General features: G+C 45.5%; 1 protein-coding gene across 1 annotated transcript in view; it reads left to right on the top strand.

The window, feature by feature from the left end:
- The window catches only part of LOC145350206 (TGF-beta receptor type-1-like), a 58,331-nt gene that overhangs the window by 6,752 nt on the left and 26,233 nt on the right, over positions 1-25,346 (top strand). Inside the window, exon 2 of the mRNA XM_080199269.1 lies at positions 16,154-16,399. Within this exon, the coding sequence (XP_080055395.1) occupies positions 16,154-16,399 (246 nt within the window). The remainder of the gene's footprint in view (positions 1-16,153; positions 16,400-25,346) is intronic.

The raw sequence follows: 25,346 nt of genomic DNA, 5'->3' as shown, positions 1-25,346 counted from the left end.
CAGGCATGTTACTGCAAAAATGGAGGATAGAGCTGGCAGGATTCTGATATCATTGATCACAAGGGAAATTGTAAGCTTAGTCAAAAGGATAGAAGTAGCATACAATAGATTTAGGCAATTAAAAACCGATGAAGCCCTTGAGGAGTGCCATGAAAGTAGGAAGGAACTTAAATGTGAAATTCATAAGAACTAGAAGCAGGGGTAGGCCCTCAGCTGCTCCACCATTCAATAAGATCATGGCTGATCTTTTTGTGAATTCAGCTCCACTTACCCACCCACTCACATAACTCTTAATTCCTTTACTGTTCAAAAATTTATCTATCCTTGCCTTAAACATTTAATGAGATAGGCTGGACTGCTTCACTGGAATTCCATAGATTCACAATCTCTTGTGTGAAGAAGTTCCTCTTCAACTCAGTCCTAAATCTGCTTCCCCTTATTTTGAGGCTATGTCCCCTAGTTCTAGTTGCACCCGCCAGTGGAAACCACTTCCTTGCTTCTATATTATCTACTCCCTTCATAATCTTATGTTTCTATAAGATCTCCCCTCATTCTTCTGAATTCCAATCAGTATAGCCCCAGTCTACTCAGTCTCTCCTCCATAAGCCAACCCTCAACTCTGGAATCAACCTAGTGAATCTCCTCTGCATGCCCTCCAGTACCAATATATCCTTTCTCAAGTAAAGAAACCAAAACTGTACACAGTACTCCTGGTGTGGCCTCACCGGCACCTTATGTAGCTGCAACATAACCTCACTGTTTTTAAACTCCATCCCTCTAGCAATGAAGGACAAATTTCCATTTGCCTTCTTAGTTACCTGCTGCACTTGCAAACCAACTCCTTGAGATTCCTGCACAAGGACATCCAGGTCCCTCTGCAAAGTAGCATGATGCAATTTTTTACCATTTAAATAATAGTCCATTTTGCTGTTATTTTTACCAAAATGGATGACGTCATATTTACCAACACTGTCCTCTGTCTGCCAGACCCTTGCCCACTCACTTAGATTATCTATACCCATTTGCAGACTTTCAGCATCCTCTGCACACTTTGCCCTTCCACCCATCTTCGTGTCATCTGTGAATTTTGACACACTACACTTGGTCCCCAACTCATCGATGTAAATCATAAACAGTTGTGGTTGCAACACTGATCCCTGAGGCACACCACCAGTCACTGCCAACCAGAAAAACACCCATTTACTCCCACTCTTTGATTTCTGTTAGTTAATCAATACTCTATCCATACTAATACATTATCGATAACACTGTGCACCTTTGTCTCATGTAGCCGTCTTTGGTGCAGCACCTTGTTGAATGCCTTCTGAAAATCCAGATACACCACATCCACAAATTCCCCATTGTCCACCGCACATGCAATGTTTTCAAAGAATTCCACCAAATTAGTCAAACATGACCTGCCCTTTATGAACCCATGCTGTGTCTTACCAATGGGACAATTTACATCCAGCTGTCTTGCTATTTCTTCCTTGATAGATTCAAGCGTTTTCCCTACTACAGAAGTTAAACCAACCTACCTTTTGTCTATCTCCTTTTTTAAACAGCGGCGTCACATTTGCTGTTTTCAGATCTGCAGGAACCACCCCAGAGTCCAGCGAATTTTGGTAAATTACCGCTAGGTTACGGGAATAGAGCATTGTTATCCGTGCAAACTTGATGGGCCGAATGGCCTCCTTCTGCACTGTAGGGTTTCTATGATTAAGAGGAGGCACAGGTTCAAGGTGAGAGGCAGGAAGTTTAAGGGAGATGTGCAGGGGAAGTTTTTCACATTGAGTGTGGTGGGTGCCTAGAACACATTGCCAGAGGAGACGGTGGAAGCAGGCACGTTAGCAACATTTATGAAGCATCTGGATGGGTATATGAACAGGGAAGGAATTGAGGGATATGGACCAAGTAGGGGCAGAAGGTTTATTTTAGTTTAGTTCGGGCATCATGATCGGCATGGGCTTGAAGGGCAGAAGGGCTTGTTCCTGTGCTGTACTTTTCTTTGTTCTCTGTCATGTACTGAGGTTGATTCAAGACCTCCCCAGTAACAGATGATTTGTGTGAACTCCAACTTTAATATGCTTTTCCACTCATTTGAAGCATGTACACCATTATGGAAAACCAGTTCTCTAATAAAGGGAGTATTTATATTTTATCAGTTTGGCTCATTCTTGCCTTTGAAACCTTAGATTTTGCATTCAAATCCCACCATGGACTTCAGCACAATAACCCCAGGTGGCACTTCAGTGCAAATACTGGTGGCTTTTGGATGCTACACAAACTGAGATTCTGTATTCCTGTTGATCTTATGACATTATTTGAAGAAGATCAAGGATCTTTTCTGGTGAAAATTCTTATTTGAACCAAGTTCACTTTAAATACATTGGGGGCGATTCTCCCAAATGGTTAATTTAGCGTGGCCAACCTTGAATCTAATACTCATAAGGGCACTCAGGTTTTGTTGAAGAGTAAGTTGGGAGGACTTTCTCTGAAGAATTGTATATGGACCTCTAAGTCAGCCTGTTGTAATGGTGATAGCTGCAGAACATGTGCATTAAGGAAGTCTTCATAGTCTCCTGCATGTTAATACCAAATGTTTATTAACTACTTGTAAGTATATACCAACATGCACTAAAGGGTACAAGTATGGAGCCATCTCCATCTCTGGCCAATGCCAAATTGACCGAGCAGTCAAAGGCACTGACTTAAGGTTCCAGTCTCTGCAGAGGCATGGGTTTGAATCCCACTGCTGTCAGAATAGGTTTAAGTTTGGCTTGGGGATGTAACTCAGTGGTAGAGCACGTGCTTTGCATGTGCAATGTCCCGGGCTCAATCCCCAGCATCTCCAGAAAGCTGCATTTGGGTGGCACAGTGGTTAGCACTGCTGCCTCACAGCACCAGGGTCCTGGGTCCAGTTCCCGGGTTGAGTCACAATCTGTGTGGAGTTTGCACATTCTCCCTGTGTCTGCATGGTTTTCCTCTGGGTGCTCTGGTTTCCTCCCACTTCCAAAGATGTGTGGGTTAGGTGGATTGGCCATGCTAAATTGCCCCTTAGTTTTGGGGACTAGCTGGGTAAACATATGGGGTTATGGGGATAGGGCCTGGATGGGATTGTGATCAGTGCAGACTCGATGGGCTGAATGGCCTCCTTACGCACTGTAGGATTATGATCCTATGATTCCATCACTTTTGCTCTAGATCTTGTTTTTGACATCATGCTCTTTAGCAGGGGAATGTCACAGTAATTTCATTGCAGTGTTAATGTAAGCCTTACTAGTGACTAATAATAAACTTAATAAATAAATAATAAAAAATAAACTTGTTTGCTGGAGCAGATGAGAATTGTTTGCTGGAGCAGAGAGCCAGATAAGAAATTACCTGTTAAAAACCTGTTTAAATAAGTTTAAAGCACTTTGTAGTAAGAACTTACCTTGTAGAACTGTTTAAATCATTTAAAAGCATTTTTGCAGGCTTTTTGTATTTACTGCTTTAAGAATTCTGAGGGAGTGGTTAGAAGGGAGTTGTGGGCCAGCAGGCTTTAAATCAGCGCCAGGTTTAAAAGGAGGCCTGGTATAGACAGTGGGCAGCGGAGTGAGAGGGAAGCAGAGTGAGCTATTAGGGCTTAAGATCAAAAGGGCCAGGTAAGTTCGTGTGGAAATTTTCAACATTACTACAGTGAATAATGGAGGGGCATGTGATGTGTTGTTTCTGTATGATGTGGGAACTGGTGGACCCCAGGGTCCTTCCCAGTGACCATGTCTGCAGTAAGTGCAGGTTGCTGGAGGAGCTCCAGCTCAAGGTAGATGAGCTGGCCCCTGAGCTACAGACACTGAGGCTCATCAGGGGGAGAGAGGGTGCCATTGTCAATGGGGTGCAAGTGACATCCATCCCCCCGGACTGGCTAACTCTAAGGGTCAGGAACAGGAGGGGGCTGCTGAGAGGAGGAAGGGGGGTGGGGAGCGGAGGCCTCAGCCTCTCAATCTGCATAACAGGTTTGAGGTTCTTGCTTCCAGTCTGGACGAGAACGAGGGAGGTGAGGTCAGTGAGCAAACTGCACACGGTACAGTGATGCAGCAGGACATAGGCAAGGAGAAGGTGAAAAGGAACGTAGTTGTAATTGGGGATAGTGGAGTGAAGGGTATTGACACTGTCCTTTGTCACAATGACAAAGTGCACAGAAGGGTGTGCTGTCTGCCTGGTGCTCGGGTCCGGGATGTCGCATCTGGGCTGCAGAGGAACCTGGAGTGGGAGGGTGAGAATCCGGTTGTTGTGGTACATGTGGGTGCTGGCGACGTAGGCAAAATGTGATCTGAGGATCTGGGGAGGGAGTATGATAAGCTGGGAATAGAATTAAAAAGTAGAACTGACAAGGTGGTTATCTCTGGGCTACTGCCTGAACCGATGGGCGTAGGGTTGATAGGATTAAGGAAGTGAATGGGTGGCTCAGGGATTGGTGTGGGAGGAATGGGTTTGCATTTTTGGGGCATTGGCATCAGTATTGGGGTAGGTGGGACCTGTTCAGGTGGGATGGGGTTGGTCTGAACCATGCTGGGACCAGAGTCCTGGCGAATCGTGTAAATAGGACTGTAGACAGGGCTTTAAACTAATTGGGGGGGGAGGGTGCGAGGATAGGTGACGTTACAGGGCCTAAAGTTAAGGAGAGGGTACAGGTAAGGGTGGAGGTCGAGGATGTCCCAATAATAGAGGGAGTAGGGGGCGTGAGTATGGTTGGTGGCGTTCCGGCAAATAGGGTCCAGGTGAAGGCTGGGATGAAGGCGCTTTATCTGAATGCACGAAGCATTCGGAGTAAAGTGGATGAGCTGGTGGCGCAGATCGGCACAAATGGATATGATCTGGTGGCCATTACAGAGACGTGGCTGCAGGGTGACAGGGACTGGGAGCTGAATGTACAGGGCTATCAAGTGTTTAGGAAGGATAGGCGGGAGGAAAAAGGGGGGGTGCGTAGCTCTGCTGATTAAGAATAGCATCAGGGTGGTAGCAAGGGATGATATAGGAACCAAAGAACAGAATGTGGAATCGTTGTGGGTGGAGATTAGGAACAGCAAAGGGAGGAAGACGCTGGTGGGTGTTGTCTAAAGGCCCCCGAATAATGATCTGGAGGTGGGGCGGGCTGTTAACACGCAAATAAGTGCGGCGTGCAGGAATGGGACGGCCGTAATTGTGGGGGATTTCAATCTGCATATTGATTGGTCGACCCATGTTGGACGCGGTGGGCTCGAGGAGGAGTTCTTGGAATGCTGCTGGGATAGTTTCCTTGAACAGTGTGTGTTGGAGCCTATTTCTGCTGCTCCTATTTCTTATGTTCTTATGTTCTTAAAAACTTTTAAACTTCCTCCTTCACCAGCCATTCAATTTTCTTGGTTTTCATCTCTTTGTATACCTCTTAAGGAATGTAATGTCTTTTTTCAAGATTCCTTCCAAAAGCACAACTGCTTTTTTTCGATGCTACGCTTTCATTCTTCTGTCTCTCTATTCCAGGAGGAAGTGGTGAACATTCTTGAGTCTTCTCTCAAAGCTAGTTCATCAGTTCTTTCAGAGTGGCATTAAATTAACATTGTTTTGCTTTGTAACGTTTCAGAGGGACAAACTCAAACCTGAGGGATCCTTGCAGCATGTGTAGGTCCTTCAACAGGTTTCCTTTCCACTGAGTTTGTTCTTGTGCTCTGCCATTCTGTTGATCAAAGTATTCTTTATTCCATGTTGCCAAAGGATTGTTTTTTTGAATCTGATCCTGAAGAATAATTAGCTGCTCTTTCAACTGTTTATTTTCTTGTTCAACTCTGCACATCAGTGAATAAGTGTACAGTTTTGTCATTGCTGGTAACTCCAACGCAGCTTTTGCTAAAGTAGCATTTGCTGTCTTTTCCAACAGCTTGCGCCTTTTCAGGGGCACGTATCATTTCATAAGAGTCTTTCAATGCAATGTGCTCTGAGTGAATTTCTTGTTTGGTTATACTTCAGGTTGAATTCTCCCAGCTCAACTTTGAGATAAATATTCTCTGATTATACTTCTACTTTTTCTTGATCTACTGCAGACATTTGCCTTGTTCTTGACCAGCTGCTGGTACAATTCTGTTCATGCCTTTGAAAAGGAAATCATTTGGGACTTCTGCCTTGGGCTTCTCAAAGATATATTACTGGGACTTCTGGAGAGTTTTGCATGTCTCTGATGCTTTCATGCAATTTGTTGTCTTTTGCCTTTTTGTCATTTTTACTGGGGGTTTTTGATGTCTCTTTTTAAACATTGAATTCTCCTCAGCTTGAAAGATTGAAATATTGGCCAAGATCGGTGATGTTTCATTGAAGCTGGTTGAGGACTCCTCAATACACTGCATTAGGATTACGCCATCAGTATTTTTATCAAACAAGGATAAAATACTGGGACTTTGATTTCTTTACTGAGACTTGGCATTCTTCAGCAATATAAAAGTTCTGTTCTCCCAGGCATCCAATGTTTTGTTAAATCTGACCCTGGAATGATTCTCTAAATGGATCTGGTAAGTTGCAGTAACCATACGCGTCCCCAACCCTGTATTTCAATTTACAGCTTTATAAATCATTGCCTCATTGATTATGGGTGTGCAGCCATTGTTTATTTTCTCCCACCTTCCTGTGCTTGCTGGTTCTCAGTGTTTGCAAATGACGGCAGATCATGTTGGCATGGAACAGGGTTGGAGAATTGAGGTGAGGGGTCTAATGCATTCAGTGCCAATGGGAAACCCCATTGGAATTCTTACAGCCACTGAAGGGCAGGAACCAGGTTAGGATATTTAAATAAACATTTAAGTATGTTTGAGGCTGGATTTTTTTCTGCTCCTGGATTCTCCAATCCTCAGGTGCAGCGGGAACCCAGCAACAGTCACTACTGGTATCTGCAAATGGGGGCAAGGCATGATGGCTACATCAGGGAATTGGAGGCCATTGAAGCCCCTGGGTGGTTGGGAATGTGGCTGGTTGGTGCCACCTGCAGTGCCAGCCTGGCAATGCCAACTGACACCCTGGCATCTGCCCAGGTGGATATTTCCAGGGTGCCAGATGTCACTATCAGGCTGGCACAGCCAGGCAGTGAATTCACCTGCACCGTCCACCAACAATTCATTGTCATCCCTGCAGCTGTTGTCTAGACTACTCTGAGAGGTTAGATGAAGTGACACAACACCAGATGGCCCAGCCTCATCAGACAATCTTCTGGGAAGAGAGAGGACATGGTTTAGCATTTGGGATCCTCAATGGTGTGGACAACGTTAAACTCAGTTGAAATATGAATGAATCTGTGTTGGACTTTGGCCATCCTGACCTCTCAATTGGCTACTGACCACTCCTGGCCCTTGCCTGTGATTTCCTGGCTCTTTTGTTTTTTGAAGGGGGTAGGGCCTTCAGTGCAGTCTTGCCTCTGCCTGTCTTCCCTCAGTCACTCCTCTTCCCTTCTGTTATCTGCAGCCTTATCCTTTATGGAGAGTAGAAGGTGGCCAGGTGAGTTTGGGGGATCTGGGGCAGGCCTGTGAAAGATCTTGATGGGTGTCAGAGGGAAGTGTTAGAGCGGAGGGATGGGGAATGGGGTTTCTGAGGGAAGTGTTGGTAAGCTCGCTGGTTGAAGGCCGGAAGTGCTGATTGTAACATGGCTGCGGTAGGTTTGGGAATGATAGGGTGGACAAGTGAGTACCCAATCTTGCAGCTCTAAGGAGTTTGTTAATTTTCTTCCTGCATTGATTGGCTGTCCTCCAGGTCAAACTGTTGGGCTGACAGCCTCAGCCACCTCCTCCCAGGAAACTGCCACCATGTTAGCAGGTAGTCTCCTGCCTACCCTGGGGAATAGGGACAGTGGCACAGTGGTTAGCACTGCTGCCTCAGTGCCAGGGACCCAGGTTAGATTCTGGCCTTGGGCCACTGTCTGTGTGGAGTTTACACTTTGTGCCTGCATGGATTTCCTCCGGTTGCTCTGGTTTCTTCCCACAGTCCAAAGATGTGCAGATTAGATTGACTGGCCATGATAAATTGACCATTGGTTTTTGGGGATTAGCAGGGTAAATACATGTGTTTACAGGGGTAGGGCCTGGGTGGGATTGTTGTTGGTACAGACTCGATGGGCTGACTGGCCTCCTGCACTGTAGGATTTTATGAGCAGAGTGGCACTTTTCTCATCAGTGGCAAACAACATCAAGTTAATGTCCACAACATGGGGCTGGTCTCCTTCCAGCCATCTTCCCTGGTCATGTGACTGTGGGATGAGCAGGGAGCGTTTGAGCTCCACCTGCTTGTTGCTTATTCAGGTGATTCCCAATTCCAGTGTATCAACTGCCGCTGGAGTCAGAATCTGTGTGTCACTTGGGGAATGGGCTAACCCATTTGAATAGGCCGAGTGGCTTGTGAACACTGCTGCCAGTGGAAGCATGAATCACCCCTCCCACTTTCCCACTGGCGGCAGCATGAAATGTGAGAATCAGACCCCAAGACGGAGGCTATAGCCCCATTTGAAGAAAATGATTGTTAATGATCTTCATGCAGGGACATCATTGAGGCAACAGGGACCTGCTGCAGGCTTGAATGGAGAGGGAAGTGGGAGATGAAGGGATGGTGAGCAAGAGGAAAAAGAGACACACCTATTATTTAAGCTTGCAATTAATAAAATCAGGGTTTCCAGGAAAACCTGGGGTGATCTTAGTAAAAAAAATCTAAGTGCCAAATGAGCATGAAAATGGCGCCAATTTTTTGGCATGTTAACAATCCAATCTTACCATATTGAGGGAAAACTAAAGCAAGATCTGATTCCCACTACCAAGGGGGAGATGGGTTGGAGAGGGGAAGGGGGCAGGGCCTAACTCATTGGAAAGCCAGCAGATTACACTAGACGATGCCATTGTGCATACCTCTCTCAGACACCTCCCCCTCCCCCTCCCCCTCCCCCTCCCCCCTCCACTTGCTGTTAGCATTGGCCTTCTCAACTGCTATTGCTGGCCTGGCCCACCTCAGTCAGTCACGGTTTGAGTGCGCAGCGACCCTTCCATGTTCCCGGTTGCAGAGTTTGCAGCATCCCACCACCACCTCTTGTGCCCCACTCCCCTCAGGCCCACCACTTGGCACTGCCCAGTGGGCACTCAGCTGCCAGGCTGACACTGCTGAATGGGCACCCTCCTGGGGGGGACCTCAGTGGCCTCTGGTCCTATCGGTGAGACCATCACAAGAGATCCCTGTTGATGGAGACCATACCTGATCCTCACCAGTGAGGACCTCCATTGGGTGAGGCTGACAATCGTCAAGGCTAACTTGTTTTGTGTCCTGGGCTCAGATGTGATATTTAAATCTGCATTTAAATAGATCCAGTAAGAAGTCTCAACACCAGGTTAAAGTCCAACCAATTTATTTGATAGTAATCCCACAAGCTTTTGGAGATGGTGTTCCTTTGTCAGGTGTGTGGAGGGTTCTGATCAGAGAAAGGCATATAAAGACACACACAATTTACAGAATACTGATTAGAATGCAAGTCTTTACAGCTAACCTGCTATGTCACGTTTTAAAGATGCAGACAATGTGAGTGGAGATGTGTATTGTCTCCAGCCAGGACAGTTAGTGAGATTTTACAAGCCCAGGCAAGTCATGGGGCTACAGGTAGTGCAACATGAACCCCAGATCCCAGTTGAGGCCGTCCTCATGTATGCAGAACTTGACTATCAGTCTCTGCGCAGCGAATCTGCGCTGTCGTGTGTTGTGAAGGCCACCTTGGAGAATGCTTGCCTGAAGATCAGAGACTGACTGCCCATGACCGCTGAAGTGCTCGCCAACAGGGAGGGAACAGTTTACCTGGTGATTGTCAAGCAATGTTCATTCATCCGTTGTCATAGTGTCCGCATGGTCTCCCCAGTGTACCATGCTTCGGGATATCCTTTCCTGCAGCGTATTAGGTAGACAGCGTTGGCCAAGTTGCAAGAGTATTTACTGTGTACCTGGTGGATGGTGTTCTCATGTGAGATGATAACATCTGTGTCGATGATCTGGCATGTCTTGCAGAGGTTGCTGTGGCAGGGTTGTGTGGTGTCGTGGTCACCGTTCTCCTGAAGGCTGGGTAATTTGCTATGAACAACGGTCTGTTTGAGGTTGTGTGATTGTCCAAAGGCAAGAAGTGGGGGTGTGGATGTTTGAACATCCCACACACCTGACAAAGCAGATGTTCGAATCTTCCACACACCTGACAAAGGAACACCATTTCCGAAAGCTTGTGGGATTACTATCAAATAAACTGGTTGGACTTGAACCTGGTGTTGTGAGACTCCTTACTGTGTTTATCCCAGCACAACACCGGCATCTCTACACCACGTTTTAAATGAATCTACATATTGAGATTGGCCTCGTGCCTTTGTTGGGTGTGAGGCTGATCTTGCCGGATATCTGGGCCCAATAAGATCACGAAAAACTGGGCATGTACCTGATTTCCTGCCTATGTCGCAATCTTACTGGCTCACCCCATCCATCGATCAGCAGGACAAGATGGTAAGATCGCCCCCCAATTATTTATTTTTGAGTTAAAAAATCTGTCCCAAGAATGTATAAAAAGAAACATTAACCACTTTAACAATGCATTCTATTTGTATTCTTAGATTCTAAAAACAAATGTTGGAGTCAACTCTTGAAGTAATTCCTAAAGTAGTTGAAAGCGTGACTGTCATTTCTAGCAGGCACTCACTGGTCAATGGAATTCAGCACTGATTCAAGACATGTGAATATTGAAGTATAGTATGGATATATATTTCATTTTAATATTTCTCATGGGTCAGTGGAAAAAAAAACTATTACCCAATGTTCCTTTTAAGCTGCCCTGCCTCAGCAACCTGAAAATTCCTGTACAACCCTTTTGGTTGCCACATATGAGTAGCCATGTTTTTTTAAAAAAAAGTCAAGTGAATAAATCACTCTCATAATCCTAAAGAATAAGAGTGTGGGCTGGGCTGGATTTCACAGCAGAGGTGGAGTGGGTGGGTGCAGACATCTCAACCCTGTTGCGAGAGTTGGTTAGCAGCCCATGTGCAGATAAGAAACTCGCTGCAGGTGAGATAAATAGATTGAGAGTGGGACATCCACCTCGCAGTTGCCCAATCTGGCAGCCCCCACAAAATCCAAACTAGGATTGCCACCATGGCCATGAGGAAGGCAGTAATGGCATCCAGAACCAGGTAAGTCAGGAGTCACAAATGGAGAGGGAATGGGTAGCCCAGGGTGGGGGACAAAGTGGGTGAGATGTTGCATTTTGAAGGCCAGATTGGCAGGGCCAAAGGGTAACATTTTGGGGCATTGTCCTAATCAGCAAATGACTCCCCCAACTTGCGTGCCCACCTTCCTTCCTTGATGTTGCAATTTTCTTTAGAAATTGGCTGCCTGCCCATGTCCTCCCACCAGTCCACACCACCACTTTGTGGGGTGGTGTCACCTGCACCATCCACCAAAGATACACTCACCTCGGTGAGAAACGTTAGCAGTCAGATTTCTGGGGCACTTTATGATGAGCACCACACAGCTGCTGCTGCATGTTGCATAGAAGTAGGAACCTCCAGGTGAGCCAATGGTCTGAGGAACCAGCTATTGATCCCATGGGAAAGCTCACCCAAGCACTGCTACAGATGCAGTAGCAAAGCCATGCTTATCAGGGGGTGTCCGGGACCTTCCTGCAACTGCAAGGCCATCTGGAGGAACTCATGAGGCTTCTGTCGCAGGAGATGGTGCCAGCAATATGTGCAACCAGGGCAAGGGTGGTGGTCGCAGTGGAGGGCTTAGGGCAAGAGATCCGAGCAATGACTGACAATGGTCAAGGCCTTGCTCACTCTGATCTGTCCATTAGTGAGGGCCAAGACAGCAGATCCAGCGTTCTTATCTGGATCTCACTGCAGCTGCCCCCTGCCCATTTGGAATGACCCAGGGGCTCCCAGGCCCCCTGAAGGACAAGGAAGAACTGGAGCTCCAGCAGTCTCTAGCCCTCTGAATGTTTTCCCCCCTGACACCCGCGCATCTACTGACATATGGGAAGAATACGGTGACATGACATCAGCAGAGATACCTGAAAGTCAGCTGGGCCCCTCCAAGTCTTGGCCCAGCAGAGGCCTCCTGCCAAGAGCATCATGGGCCAAAGGGTATGGAATGCAGCAGACTGCCTCCACTTCTGATGTGCAGTCAGGAGGGAACAACTAGGAGTGAGAGGCCTTAAGTGAAGAAGTTGCTGGATAGCCAAGTTGGCATAGGTGAATATAGAAGGGTTAGTAATGGAGATGAGGGCACCGAATTACACTTTCACCATTAAAACATTATGGGCATAATTCTCTGCCTCTGTCTAAAAGCCGGAACTTTCCACCCGACTGTCAATGGGGTTTCACATTGTCCGCAAGCTGCCTGCTAAAATTCCACTGGCATGTGGGATGGGAGCATTCTGGGCCTTTCACGTTGTGCAGTCAGCCTTATCAGTGGTGGATGGTGCAATGGTAAATGAGATGGGGGGGTGTGGGGATGGCTCTTCTGTTTCTAGCTCAGCACTTTGTGGTCTCACAGATCTTACAGACTTGCCCTCTTGTGAGCCAAAGTGAGACCAGCTGTTTCATACTGTACCACTGTTACTGCAGGAATCCCTCACCTTCAGCCAATGCCTCTTCCCCCTGACCCCCCCCACTGGAATGACTGGGCCGGATGGAAGTGCCCCCAACACACAGGGATGGAAAGAGGTCAGTGGAACATCTCAAAGTTTCTAGGAGGTGGATCTCTTGTTATCATTGAGAAGCCGTGATGTGGAGAGGCCGGGTAAATACCGTCAGAAATCTGGTGTTGTCAGACTTCTTATCATGAGAAGCATCATAGCTTTCTTCACAGCGAGTCATCATCACCCTCCTGCCTTGCAATCAGACTTGCTAACATTACCACCCAAGCCCATCAACCCCTGATGTTATGTTGAGCCTTCAGTGGGATAGGGGAAGCATGGGAAGGCTGGAGGACCAGGGCTGCAAGAAGAGTGGAGAACAAGAGCTGAGGGAGGGGGAAAGGGTTGGGGTGGAAGGGCAAAGACTGGGGCAGGGGAAAGGGGAAGAGGAAGGCTAGGGGGCAAGGGCTGGGGGAGGGAGAAAGGGAAAGGTGGAGGGCAAGGGCTTGGGAAGGGGAAGGCTGGAGGGCAACAGCTGGGAGGAAGGGTTGAGGGCAAGCCCTGGGAAGAAGGGGAACGGGGAAGAGTGGGTGTTCCAGAGGAAGGAGGGGGCAGAGTGGAAAGTGTAGAATCTATGATGGGTCTGAGGATGTGGTGGTGGTGGTGGATGGGTTAGTGGGGATTGAGCTGCAGGGCATGAGCTTTCCTGGTCCCTCCTTCTCAGGGATCACCTGTTCCTCCTCCAATATGTCACTTCACTGCTGTGCAAGATTGTGGAGCACACAGCAAACAACCACCATCTTTGTGATCTTCTCTGGGCCACACTGCAGAGCCCTGCCAGACATCTGAACCACATCTTAAGACCTATGCACTGCTCAATAACATTCCTGATGGCAGTGTGGGCCTCATTGTAATGGTCCTCAGCTTAGGCGTCATTAGCCACGACTTCAGCGGGTAACCCTTGTCTCCTACTAGCCAACCCCTCAGCGAGGGTTACCCTCGAAGGCAAAGGGCACCTCAGAATTTGCCAGGTTGTAGGCATCATGTATGCTCTCAGCATAACGTGCACAGACATGCATGATATTCAGCTGGTGGTTCTACACCAGCTGTATGTTTAGGGGTGGAATCTTTTCCTGTTGATGGACATCCCCTGTCAAGACAGTGCTCATACAGTGACATGTGTGCCATTGATTGTCCCCTGGACCTGGAGCATCCTGGCAGGGGCACTGAATCCTGCAGCCTGGGCATCCTGATGGGGGGGGGTTCTGCATGATTATGTCAGATTGTGAGAGGTTAACAAGTCCACTTATGCAAAGCTCCATATGTTCTCAGTGCATGGTTCCCATAGAACCAGAAGGCCAGAGCTGAGATCGGACAGAGGAGAACCAACACGTTTGACATACAGGTGCCCGAAACTGATGTGGATCAGGTTAGCTGCAACACTTCAAGAGTCAATGGAAACAGTCAGACAAGGCCATTTTCCCAGATGCCTGACATTATATAAGGCTCACTACCATCTGCTTGCTGTTTGTTACATTAAATATGTGTATTTAAAAATTGCTTGCCATGTGCAGCATTTGTGATTGGATAACACAATGCTTGTTATATATTTATTTTAATTATTGTCCATAATTGTTATGATTACTTGTTTGATCTGTATCACCATCACAATTCAATACTTGCCACCATGATGATTTTTCAATAAACCATCCATCCTTCCACTGATAAAACTATTCATCCCTCAAAAGCCACCCATTGAAATTCATCATGATCTATCCAGCCATCAAAGTCCATGTAAGGGCATAATGTTGTTGTACTTGTTACTAGTTATCTACCACGTTACTCTGCATCATAAAATGGCTGGTGGTGATTCAATGCAAGTGAATTTTTAACAATATAATAACTCTTAATTATTGCTAAACAATCTCTCTAGCATTAACAATTTAGTTTCACAATGTGGAGTGACATTCCAACAGAATGTAATTATTGTTGGAAATATTTAAAACTTTTTACTTTCCTTCTTGGCTTTGGACAAAGCTCGGCACAACATTGAGGGCTGAAGGGCCTGTACTATGCTGTACTGTTCTATGTTCTCTCTCTCAACCCCATCATTTTTTTTTATTTTGTGACCTCTACATGATTTTATAATAAATTGTTATAACTTATTAATTTAGACATGTTTTGGTGAGGATTTTTCAATCTAGTTGAAGTTGCTTGTTCTCCTCACCCATCCACTGCAGAAAGCACCACTTACATCAGCTACCCAATGGCTGCAAGATGTAATTTAAAGGCCCACAATAAATTCACGGGCATTTGTCAGGGTAGTGAATGGCAAATGCTGTTCCTCTAAAATAGCTTAGAGTGCAGAAGGAAGACATTTGGCTCATCAAATTTTTGCTGGTTCTCTCACAGTCCTATTAGTCCCACAATCCAATTACTCTCTTCTCCAACCCTATAGATTTGAAAGTTTATTTCCCTCAAGTACCCATCCAGTTTCCTTTTCAAATCAGCAATTGTCTCTGCTTCCAGCAGCACCACAGACAGAATGTCAGGTTAGTGCTGCTCTTACAATTCTTTTTCACACCCCCTCAGCATCTAATCTGTGCTTGTTCATGCCATCAGCTACTGGGAACAACTTTTTCTTTGTCTATCTTCTCTAAACATGTCATAATCTTGCTCACCTCAGTTTCCTTGGCTCCAAGAGGAACAAGCCCAGCTTCTCCAAACCAATCATGCTAAAATCCATCATTATTAGAACCTGCACCCTCTGAAGGACTGAGGTCATGCTGATTTGCAATCCAATTTTGGAGTTTTAATAATCGTTACTGGTTGCAAATTTTTCTCAAAAACATTATCAATTAAAGAGCATTTTATGCAAATGTGAAGTCTGAGTCAGCAAGAATTTGTTTTGGAGCATGTTTCAAATGACTTAACGACCTTCATTTTGACTTTGCTAATCTAATCCGTTGGAGGGATTATACAGTATGAGCAGGAGTATCTTTTGGATGCACAGCAGGTGAGCCTGCACCAATAAAGGAGAGCAACACCTCAGCTGTGCAGTCAAAGGGTATAGTGACCTTGGTGAGCAATCTTGACATTACAGTGGCAAAACAAGAACATTGGATAATCCAATTTAATATGGAGGTGGTGAGAGTTGTCACCTACAACGGCAGAACCTGCATCCCCTATTGTGGCCTTCAAAATGCACAGACAATGTTGTACAGATTGACAGGTGTGTGGTGGTGGGAGGATGCCACCAGGGCCAACTCACTGTGTATGTTTAATTGTCCTTTGCTGCTGGGTGCTGTTATTTCCAATTCAGGACAGAAGACACTTAAAATGTAAGTGCTAATAACCTGAATTATGTCATAGCATACCATCAGCGCCACTTCCGGCCCTCCCTCTCTCTCTCTCTCTCTCTCTCTCTCGCTTCTCCTCCTCTGTTATGTCCTTTTTGTTCTGACTATTTCTTTATATGTTCGTCTTCTAACACTGGCTCATCTTAATTTATTTTAGGTCTCAAATGTTTTTGCATCACGTGTGTGAATAAAAATTACACTTGTGAAACAGATGGTATTTGCCTGGCTTCTGCCACACTTAGTGGTGAAAAGGTACAACAGTGGAAGACCTGTGTGCACCGCCGGGAGATGATTCCTGCAAGGAAACCCTTTGTCTGTGCCAGTTCAAAACATGTGACCAAAACATTTTGCTGTGACACTCATTATTGTAACAATATTGATATACAGCTACCTTTACCCAAAGGTAAGAATGTACACTTTTCAAAATGTGAAGACATCTGAATCTGAATGTAAAAGTAGTGTTGATTGAATGAATGTTAAATGACATGAATTGCAAAGTCATAAAACAAATCTGAATGTTTTATGTTGTAATTATGGACCACAGATGCTACTTAACATTATTGATTTCAGTTTGTAATTTAATGTTTCTGGTATCAATGATCATGTGACTGATTTCAACCCCCCTCCCCTCCCCTCACCCCATCCCCACCTTTATTTCTGCTAAGGAGTTTGCAGTTTGTCACTCATCGGATTGTATAAAGATGCCATTCACTATTTATAAACTCTACATGGGTGGACTGGTGGCACTGCTGCCTCGTGGCACCAGGGATCCAGGTTCAAGTCCTGGCTTGGGTCACTGTCTGTGTGGAGTCTGCATGTTCTCCCCATGTCTGCATGGGTTTCCTTTGGGTGCTCCGGTTTCCCCCCACATTCTGAAAGACGTGCTGGTTAGGTGCACTGACCTGAACAGGCACCGGTGTGTGGCGACTAAGGGATTTTCACAGTAACTTCATTACAGTGTTAATGTAAGCTTACTCATGATTAATAAAGAAACTTGTACATTATCATACAGCATTTGATTTTTGTATTTGAGTTTGTATTAATGATGCATGTTTTACAAATTGTCCTGCTTACAGATGTTGTTGGACTACATTTGCAATTTTGCAAGCTATATTCTGTGGCCAATTTTCATGAATAATTAAACTCCATGTCAACTTGCACTGAACAGTTTTCAATACTGAGAGTTAATGATATCTCTTCCAAAGAGATGCTGATGAAGGGGAATAAGCTGTGTGAGTTTTGCTTACAGAAGGAAGGAGAATTCCATTGTGAACTGATATGGGCTGGAGATTGAAGTTATACATAATACCTGAAAATAGCCTTCAGAGAGTGTCCTCAAATTGGAATCAGTTGCTAGATAAAACTGTGGGACACCAAACAGCTAAAGCTGAACACGGTAGTGTGGTCCCTTTTTAAGGGTCATCATCAGCCCAGCAGGTAGCAGCATGCAAATGGTTACCTATTCCTGTGTTAGGGCTTGGGCTCAGGTAGTAGGGAACCTTTTTAGTGTGAGCCTGGGAGTCAGTGAAACTAGACCTGCACTGAGCTTGTTTGTATATAGTTTTAACTTCCCTTCAATAAATCAGCATTATGATTCAAGGCTTCCTCGTTGGGTTCATCTGATGCTCACTCGAATACTGGATGTCAACCTGGCTGTCGGTCATCGTTCTCTGCTCTGCTTCCCTCGCCAGCTCCAGGTCACACCGCTCGAACACCATCAGCAGCTGCACTCAGTTACCCCACCACGAGTTTCTCTCCCTCTCTCTCTCTCTCTCTGCAGTTGTCCATTTGAAAAGAGAAACTGACGAGGTCACGTATTTATGATTCAGAGTCGGTGCAAAAGGATTATAAACGCTAGAAGAAAAGCTAAAGGCAACAAGGAAGGTGCCTGCGCTGAAGAACGTAAGAGTTATAATCCTCCTGAGGGCTGTTCCATGATGATGGCTGATTTTTCCCCAACCTGTCACGCATTTTAGCACCGCAGCACTGACTTATTAAAAAAAATGCTGGCAATGGGAAGATTCTCAGAGGAAAGCCTTTGATCAAGTGAAACAAGCCCTACAAACCTTACTTATCCCTTTTGACCCAGGCAAGCAGATTATAGTGATACATCACCTTATGGCATAGGGGCTGTACGTTCCGATAAGATGGAAGATGGTAAGGAGTGGCCTGTCGATTTTGCTCGCAGGACCGTGTCTGATGCTGCAAGGAAATATTTACGGACAGATAAAGACACTCTGGCAGGTATATTTGCTGTCAAGAAATTTCCACCAATATGTTTACAATCACCATCATCTCTGACCACAAACAGTTGCTAGGACTATTCCACCCAGTTCTGTCAATCTCATTGGCAAGAGTACAAAGATGGGCCTTACTGTTAACTGCTTACAGCTACACGTTTCAGCACAAGCCAGAGACACACATCTCCAAAGCCAATGCTCTAAATTGACTTCCACTTCCACAGATGATATCTTTTCCTCCCATTCCACGGGAGTTAGTTCTTCCTTTAAACTTTCTGGACATTGCCCATTTCCTCAGCCTGCATCAAAATGTGGATCCAAAGGGACCCGGTGTTTTTGGAAGTTAAAGGAATGGTATTGATAGACTGGCATTTTGACAAATCCAAGCAAATCTGCTCCTATGTGCAGTGCTGAGTTGAGATCAGCTGTGAAGATGGGGTACTTTTGTTGGGGCAGCACAGTGTTTAGCACTGCTGCCTCAGAGCGCCAGGGGCTGCGGTTTGATTCCCAGCTTGGGTCACTGTCTGTGTGGAGTTTGCATGCTCTCCCCGTGTCTGCTTGAGTTTCCTTCAGGTGACCTTGTTTCCCCAATGTGACTGGGAGGCTGGAGGGTAAGCAAGCCTCACAGAAGGAGCATCACGACTCAGTTAGAGGAGAAGGACGTTTGACTTGAATGACTTGGGTTTTGTTTGGAACTTTGGGAGTGGGGGAGGGCCAGCTTGGGCACATGGGAAAATAATTCGAAAAAACTGGCCCAGTATTTTATATCATCGACCTGCAAGGCTGCAAAGTGTGGAAGCACATCAATCACATCAGAAGGTGGGAAGCTGCAACCACCACCGCCAGTCATCAGGACTCAGTGACAGAGCCCAGTGTGTCAGCAGCTGAGTCAGTGCTGGCAGAACTGAATCTGGAAAAAAAGAATCTGGACTGTCAGTGAGAGCGGAGAAAGAGGGTGCTGCCCTAGTTCACTGCCTGAATCTCTCAACCCGCCAATCACTATTGTAGATGTTACTTATGTAACATCTCCTTCATTCTCTGTCAGATATTTCCTTATTCTTCCAGGACCCACTTGAGGCACACATCAAATAAAAACAATTCATCCAGATTCTAAACATTAGCTCTGTTCCCTCTCCATACAGGCCGTCAGACCTGCTGATATTTTCCAGTATTTTCCCTTTATATATTAATAACCATGGTGATCTCAGGTTGCTGGTGGTGATTCACTTCACTTAACTTCTCAGATTTAGTACAAAAAAAACTGGCATTTTCCTTTCTAGTTTTAGAGCTATCTTAAGATCTATGACCTCAAAGTTACTTTTTCTGTGAAAATGTCTTTCCTTTGCAAGCTCTCAATATTGTAGTGTGAGGTATCACGATGAGGAAGCCTTGAATCACAATGATGGTTTATTGAAGGAAGGTTAAAACTATACACAAGCTCAGCACCGATATAGGTGTAGTTCCACCGATTCCCAAGTTCACACTGAAATTTCCTTCCTATCAGTACCCGCACCCTAACACCCACCTGGTGATGGTTTGTGCGCCTAGCTGGGAGAACCCAGCTGCCGAGTTGCGACACTCCACAGAGACCAGGAAGTCGTCAGGACAATTGACTATGTGAACTTTGCTGAATGGGCCCTTTTAGATTCTATTTTAACTGTATGTCTTTGCACATGAGTTTTTGTTTGTATGATTGTCAGGGAACCTGAGGGGGGAGGAATGTATTCGCATAACCCCTTTTAAGGGGTGGGGTGTTTGTGGGTTACATGACCCTCCTGGCCTCTATGAGGAAGAGGTGCACTAACCATCACCAATCGGGTGTGGGGGTATGGTACTGATAGGAGGGGAATTTCAGTGTGAACTTGGGAATCGGTGGAACTACATCTATATCGGTGCTGAGCTTGTTTGTATATAGTTTTAACCTTCCTTCAATAAACCATCATTGTGATTCAGGGCTTCCACATCACGATACCTTGCACTACAATATTGAGAGCTTGCAAAGGAAAGACTTTTTGACAGAAAACGTAACATTGAGGCTATGGCTCTTAAGATAGCTCTAAAATTAAAAAGGAAAATGCCAGTTTTTTTTGTACTAAATCTGTACTAAATTTTGTACTAAAAGTTAGGTGAAGTGAATCACAACCAGCAATCTGAGATCACCATGGTTATGAATATAAAGTTTTCAAAGTTTAAAATTCATTTATTAGTGTCACAAGTAGGCTTACATTAACACTGCAATGAAGTTACTGTGAAAATCCCCCAGTCGCCACACTCCAGTGCCTGTTCTGAGGGAGAATTTAGCACGGCCGATGCACCTAACCATCACATCTTTCAGACTGTGGGAGAAAACCGGAGCACCCGGAGGAAACCGACGCAGGCACAGGGAAAACTTGCAGACTCAGCACAGTGACCCTAAGCAGGGAATCAAACCCTGATTCTTGGTGCTGTGAGGTAGCAGTGCTCACCACTGTGTCACTGTGCACCCTGGAAAATATCAGCGGGTCTGACTGACAGTATCTCTGGAGAGAGAAGGGAGCCAATATTTTGAATAGAGTTGGCTTTACTTAATATATGTGTCAGTTTGGTTCGTAAACTGGTAGGGTAACAAAATTTGCTGATGGCACGAAGATGTGTGGAAAAGCGAATTGCGTGGAGGACGTGGAAAGTCTGCAGAGAGATCTGGATTGGCTGAGTGAGTGGGCGAGGTCCTGGCAGATGGAGTATAACGTTAACAAAGGTGAGGTTATCCACTTTGGTAGAAATAATAGTAGGAAGGAATATTGTTTTAAGGGTGAAAAGCTGCAGCATGCTACAGTGCAGAGGGACCTTGGGGTCCTTGTGCACGAATTGCAAAATCTCAGTTTGCAGGTGCAGCAGGTGATCAAGAAGGTGAATGGAATGTTGGCCTTCATAGTGAGGGGGATAGAATATAAAAGCAGGGAGGTCTTGCTGCAACTGTACAGGGCACTGGTGAGGCCGCAGCTGGAGTACTCTGTGCAGTTTTGGTCCCCTTATTTGCAGAAGGACATATTGGCCTTGGAGGGAGGACAGAGAAGGTTCACCAGCCTTACACTGGAGATGAGGGGGTTAGCTTATGAGGAGAGATTAAATAGACTGGGCCTGTACTCGTTGGAGTTTAGAAGGCTGAGGGGGGGATCTTATAGAGACTTACAAGATAACGAAGGGGCTAGATAGGGTAGAGGTAGAGAGATTCTTTCCGCTTAGAAAGGAAAACAGAACTAGAGGGCACAGCCTCAAAATAAGGCGGGGGGGGGGGGGGGTGCAATTTAGAACGGAGTTGAGGAGGAACTTCTTCACTCAAAGGGTGGTGAATCTCTGGAAATCTCTGCCCATTGAAGTGCTGGAGGCTACATCACTGAATATATTTAAGTCATGGGTAGATAGATTTTTGATCGACAAGGGAATTAAGGGTTATGGGGAGCAGGCGGGTAAGTGGAACTGATCCACTTCAGATCAGCCATGATCTTATTGAATGGCGGGGCAGGCTCGAAGGGCTAGGTGGCCTACTCCTGCTCCTATTTCGTATGTTCTTATGTAAAAGTTAAGGAAGTATCTCTGACGGAGAAAGAAGGAGATGTTACACAAGTCAGATTGTAAAATTGTACCTGCCACTTACAAGCGGACTTCGTGTAGATTTTGTAGACATCAGGTAGTTAAGATATAAGCTCGTTAGCTTGGGCAGAGTAAGGTAATGAACTCAGGAGTAGCGGATTCATGAGAATGGATACATCACAGAATGAGATTCATCACCTGTGCCACAAGATGTCACCACTGTCATCTCAAGGAAACATACCTCAACCCAGAATGAGTTAAGATCTGGACACCAGAGTCAGCTGGGGATGCTGCGCCAGCACTGTGTGGGGAGCAGTCACTCTGCATACCCTTCCCTGTATTTGCCAATAAGAGATTCTGCAGCTTGAAACAAACTGCAGCCTGCCTTTTCAGGTAAGGGAGAGACAACGAGGGCACATGCATCTCAAAACACCTCCTCAACAATTTTCAGTTAAAAAAATGGATGTGAGCCACCATCATGGAAATAGTACCCTTCCACAGGGGGTGGCACAGTGGTTAGCACTGCTGCCTCACAGCGCCAGGGACCCAGGTTCAATTCCAGGTTTGGGTGACAGTGGAGTTTGCACATTTTCCTTGTGTCTGCATGGGTTTCCTCTGAGTACTTTGGTTTCCTCCCACACTTTAAAGATGTGCAGGTTAGGTGGATTGGCTATGCTAAATTGTTCCTTAGAGTCTTAAGATGTGTAGGTTAGGGCAATTAGTGGGGTTATGGGGGTAGGGCCTGGGTCTGATACTCTTTTGAAGAGTCGGTGCAGACTTGATGGGCCAAATGGCCTCCTCCTGCACTGCAGGGATTCTATAATTGCACACACCAGCCTCTAGCTGCAGCTGTGATGAGGCAAGCGAAGAGGACCTCAAAGCCTACCTGGAATACTGCCTCTCCAAGCCAGTCTGCTGCTGGATGGCCATGTCCAGCTCTCGGCAGCTGTCCTGTTCCCCGTATCTATCAGCCTCTAATAATTGGCCCTAATTTATCATTAATATCTTTACTGGCGATTTTCCACTTGCATGCAGGTAGCCCTTCTACTCCTTAGGGAGGGGAGAGACACCCACAGGCTTGAATCAGGACTCTGGCTGGGAGGTCAGGGTGTGTTAGTGCTTCTGGCAAATACTTTAAAAAACATGCAATATTCAGCATTGTTTTTCTCTGAAGCAGCTGGTGCTGACAGACCAGGGTTGGGCTAAGGATTTGAAGCAAATGTTAAGCCTTTATTTGCACATACAAAAAGATTAATGCCTGATTCAGGTGTGAGTAAATTTTGCCTCTTGTTTGTCCTTATTCAGTTGGCATGTATAAGTATTTGCTTGTTCCCTGCTTGCTAATTCGGAACTTTAGGAGGCTATTTACACATCCCAATTTAACTCTGAACTGTCTGGATCCATACACTGTTTTGTTAATTGGATCTGGAGAAGCATTAAGTGCCTTTGAGAATTAGGGTGTGAGTGTGTTGCCAAATGTGGAGGAGTGATTAAAGTTTAAAAGCTTATTTATTAGTCTCAAGTAAGACTTACAATTAACATTGCAATGAAGTTACTGTGCCACACTGCACTCTGGCATCTGTTTTGGTCAATGCACCTAACCAGTACATCTTTCAGACTATGGGATGAAGCTGGAGCACCCGGAGGAAACCCACACAGACACGGGGAGAACGTGCAAACTCCACACAGACAGTGACTCAAGACTGAATCGAATCTGGGTCCCTGGCGCTGAGAGGCAGCAGTGCTAACCACTCTGCCACCCATTAGGGTACATATCAATTTGTATATAATATTAATGTCACTTCAAGCTTTAATGAAAACTCTTGCTGAAATATAAAGATGCTTAAATGAATCAGATTGCAATTTCATTTAAATATAAAAATAATGGTCATAACTTCTGAGCTCCAGGGCAGTGTATCTGAGAGGTACCCCAAAAATACACTGGGAAACCCCCACCCCCCGAATTTCCCAGGTAAGAATTACATGACACTTGCCCAGGAAGCTCAAACTTCCTTTGGGCATTTGTCCACCACTGGGAGCCATCCAAAAATGTGATTTAAATTGCAAATTTTAGATGGTTCTGTCTTACATCAATAGTTACTCAGAAAAAGTTAGAAGAATTAAAACCATTTCTAACTTCTGGGTATCTATTGTACTCTCCCCACTCTCCTGATCCCACCACTGAACACACTCAGCCCCAATCAATTATGAGACCCCCAACTACCCATAGGACACCCTCCACCATCCTACTACCTCCCTTGATTCCCCCCTCCACTCCACCAATACCAGCCTCCTCCTTCCCCGTCCCTCCCCCAACTACACTCCCTCCCCCTGATCCTCCCAGATTCTCCTCTATCCCCACAGAATTCCACCAACCTCCAATAATCTATTGCACCCCCCCAACCTACACTTTAGGCTTTCCCCTTAACCCTCCTGAACCAACAAGATTCCCCTCCCACTTTCTCCACCACTGTACTCTAACTAGTAGTGCCATTAAAAGTGGTCAGGTCCTCCTCCCCTCTGATGCTGCAGCCCAGAACTGAAGGCCATGGGAACCTGCTGCCTTACACAGCCCGAGTGGGAAGGTTGAGTTAGATACGAACAGATCGAGTTCAAGATAAATAAAGACAAGCGGAGTGGCATTCCGATTTAATTCCAGTCTGTTGGACATTACGGGTGAATTGTCTAAGTCTATCTGGTGGAAGGATCTTTTATCAAAAATGACAGGAGTTTGTTCAGTGACCAGGGAACGCTGATACTTTGTTGCAAGTGTGAGGAAAGAGGGCAGCACAAACATGGGGTGGGAATTGTAGCAGGCGGGACATGGACTATGCAAAGATCCGTTGACTTTGGGTGGGATTTTCCGACCTTGGGGCAAGAGCGGCTGGAAAATCCGGCCTATGGCCTCTGGCCCCCATCACCTTTATATTGCCTTGAGGTTTGCCTGTAGTAGAGCCAATGCTCACAGTATTCACAGACCAAGTATTACTATGAGCCTGGAGAGAACGTTTCTGATGCTGTGTCAAAAGAACACCAGATACCTGGAAAAAGCTGACAGCGTGTTTGGATTCTGAACGCTCGTCACCAAGGTGAAGAAAGCCCAGATAGCACAGTGATCACCTTTTAGTCAAGGGGCCCTTTGTATCTTCGAATCTGGGTTTCAGGGGTAGAAATTAATGAATCAAGGTAGACTTTATTTTTGGTTTTAATTATTTCTTTTAGGACTTGCTGTGTCATAATATGTCATCACTGTTTGCATCAAAGTTTATATTAAATGAGTGGTTCTTAGTGGTGATTTTTAAAGTTACTTAGCCCTTAGATCTTTCTAATTATCTTGTTTTTTGATATTAATTCATTTATTATGAAACAAAATATCAAATATTTTATTCAGGGCTTCATAACAATATGTACAACTGAAACTGCAACAATTATGTGATCAAATGTCACATGATTAGAACTCACGTGAGCGGTATCACATGATTGAATGTGAATGGCCAATTGTCAGGTGATAAAATCTCCAAGAATATATCAAGCCAG

Source organism: Carcharhinus amblyrhynchos, chromosome 11 (assembly GCF_965287045.1).
Source record: "Carcharhinus amblyrhynchos chromosome 11, sCarAmb.v2.hapA, whole genome shotgun sequence".
Classification (NCBI taxonomy): domain Eukaryota; kingdom Metazoa; phylum Chordata; class Chondrichthyes; order Carcharhiniformes; family Carcharhinidae; genus Carcharhinus; species Carcharhinus amblyrhynchos.
The sequence above is the reverse complement of the archived record's forward strand: the minus strand, read 5'-3'. Positions and strand labels throughout refer to the sequence as shown.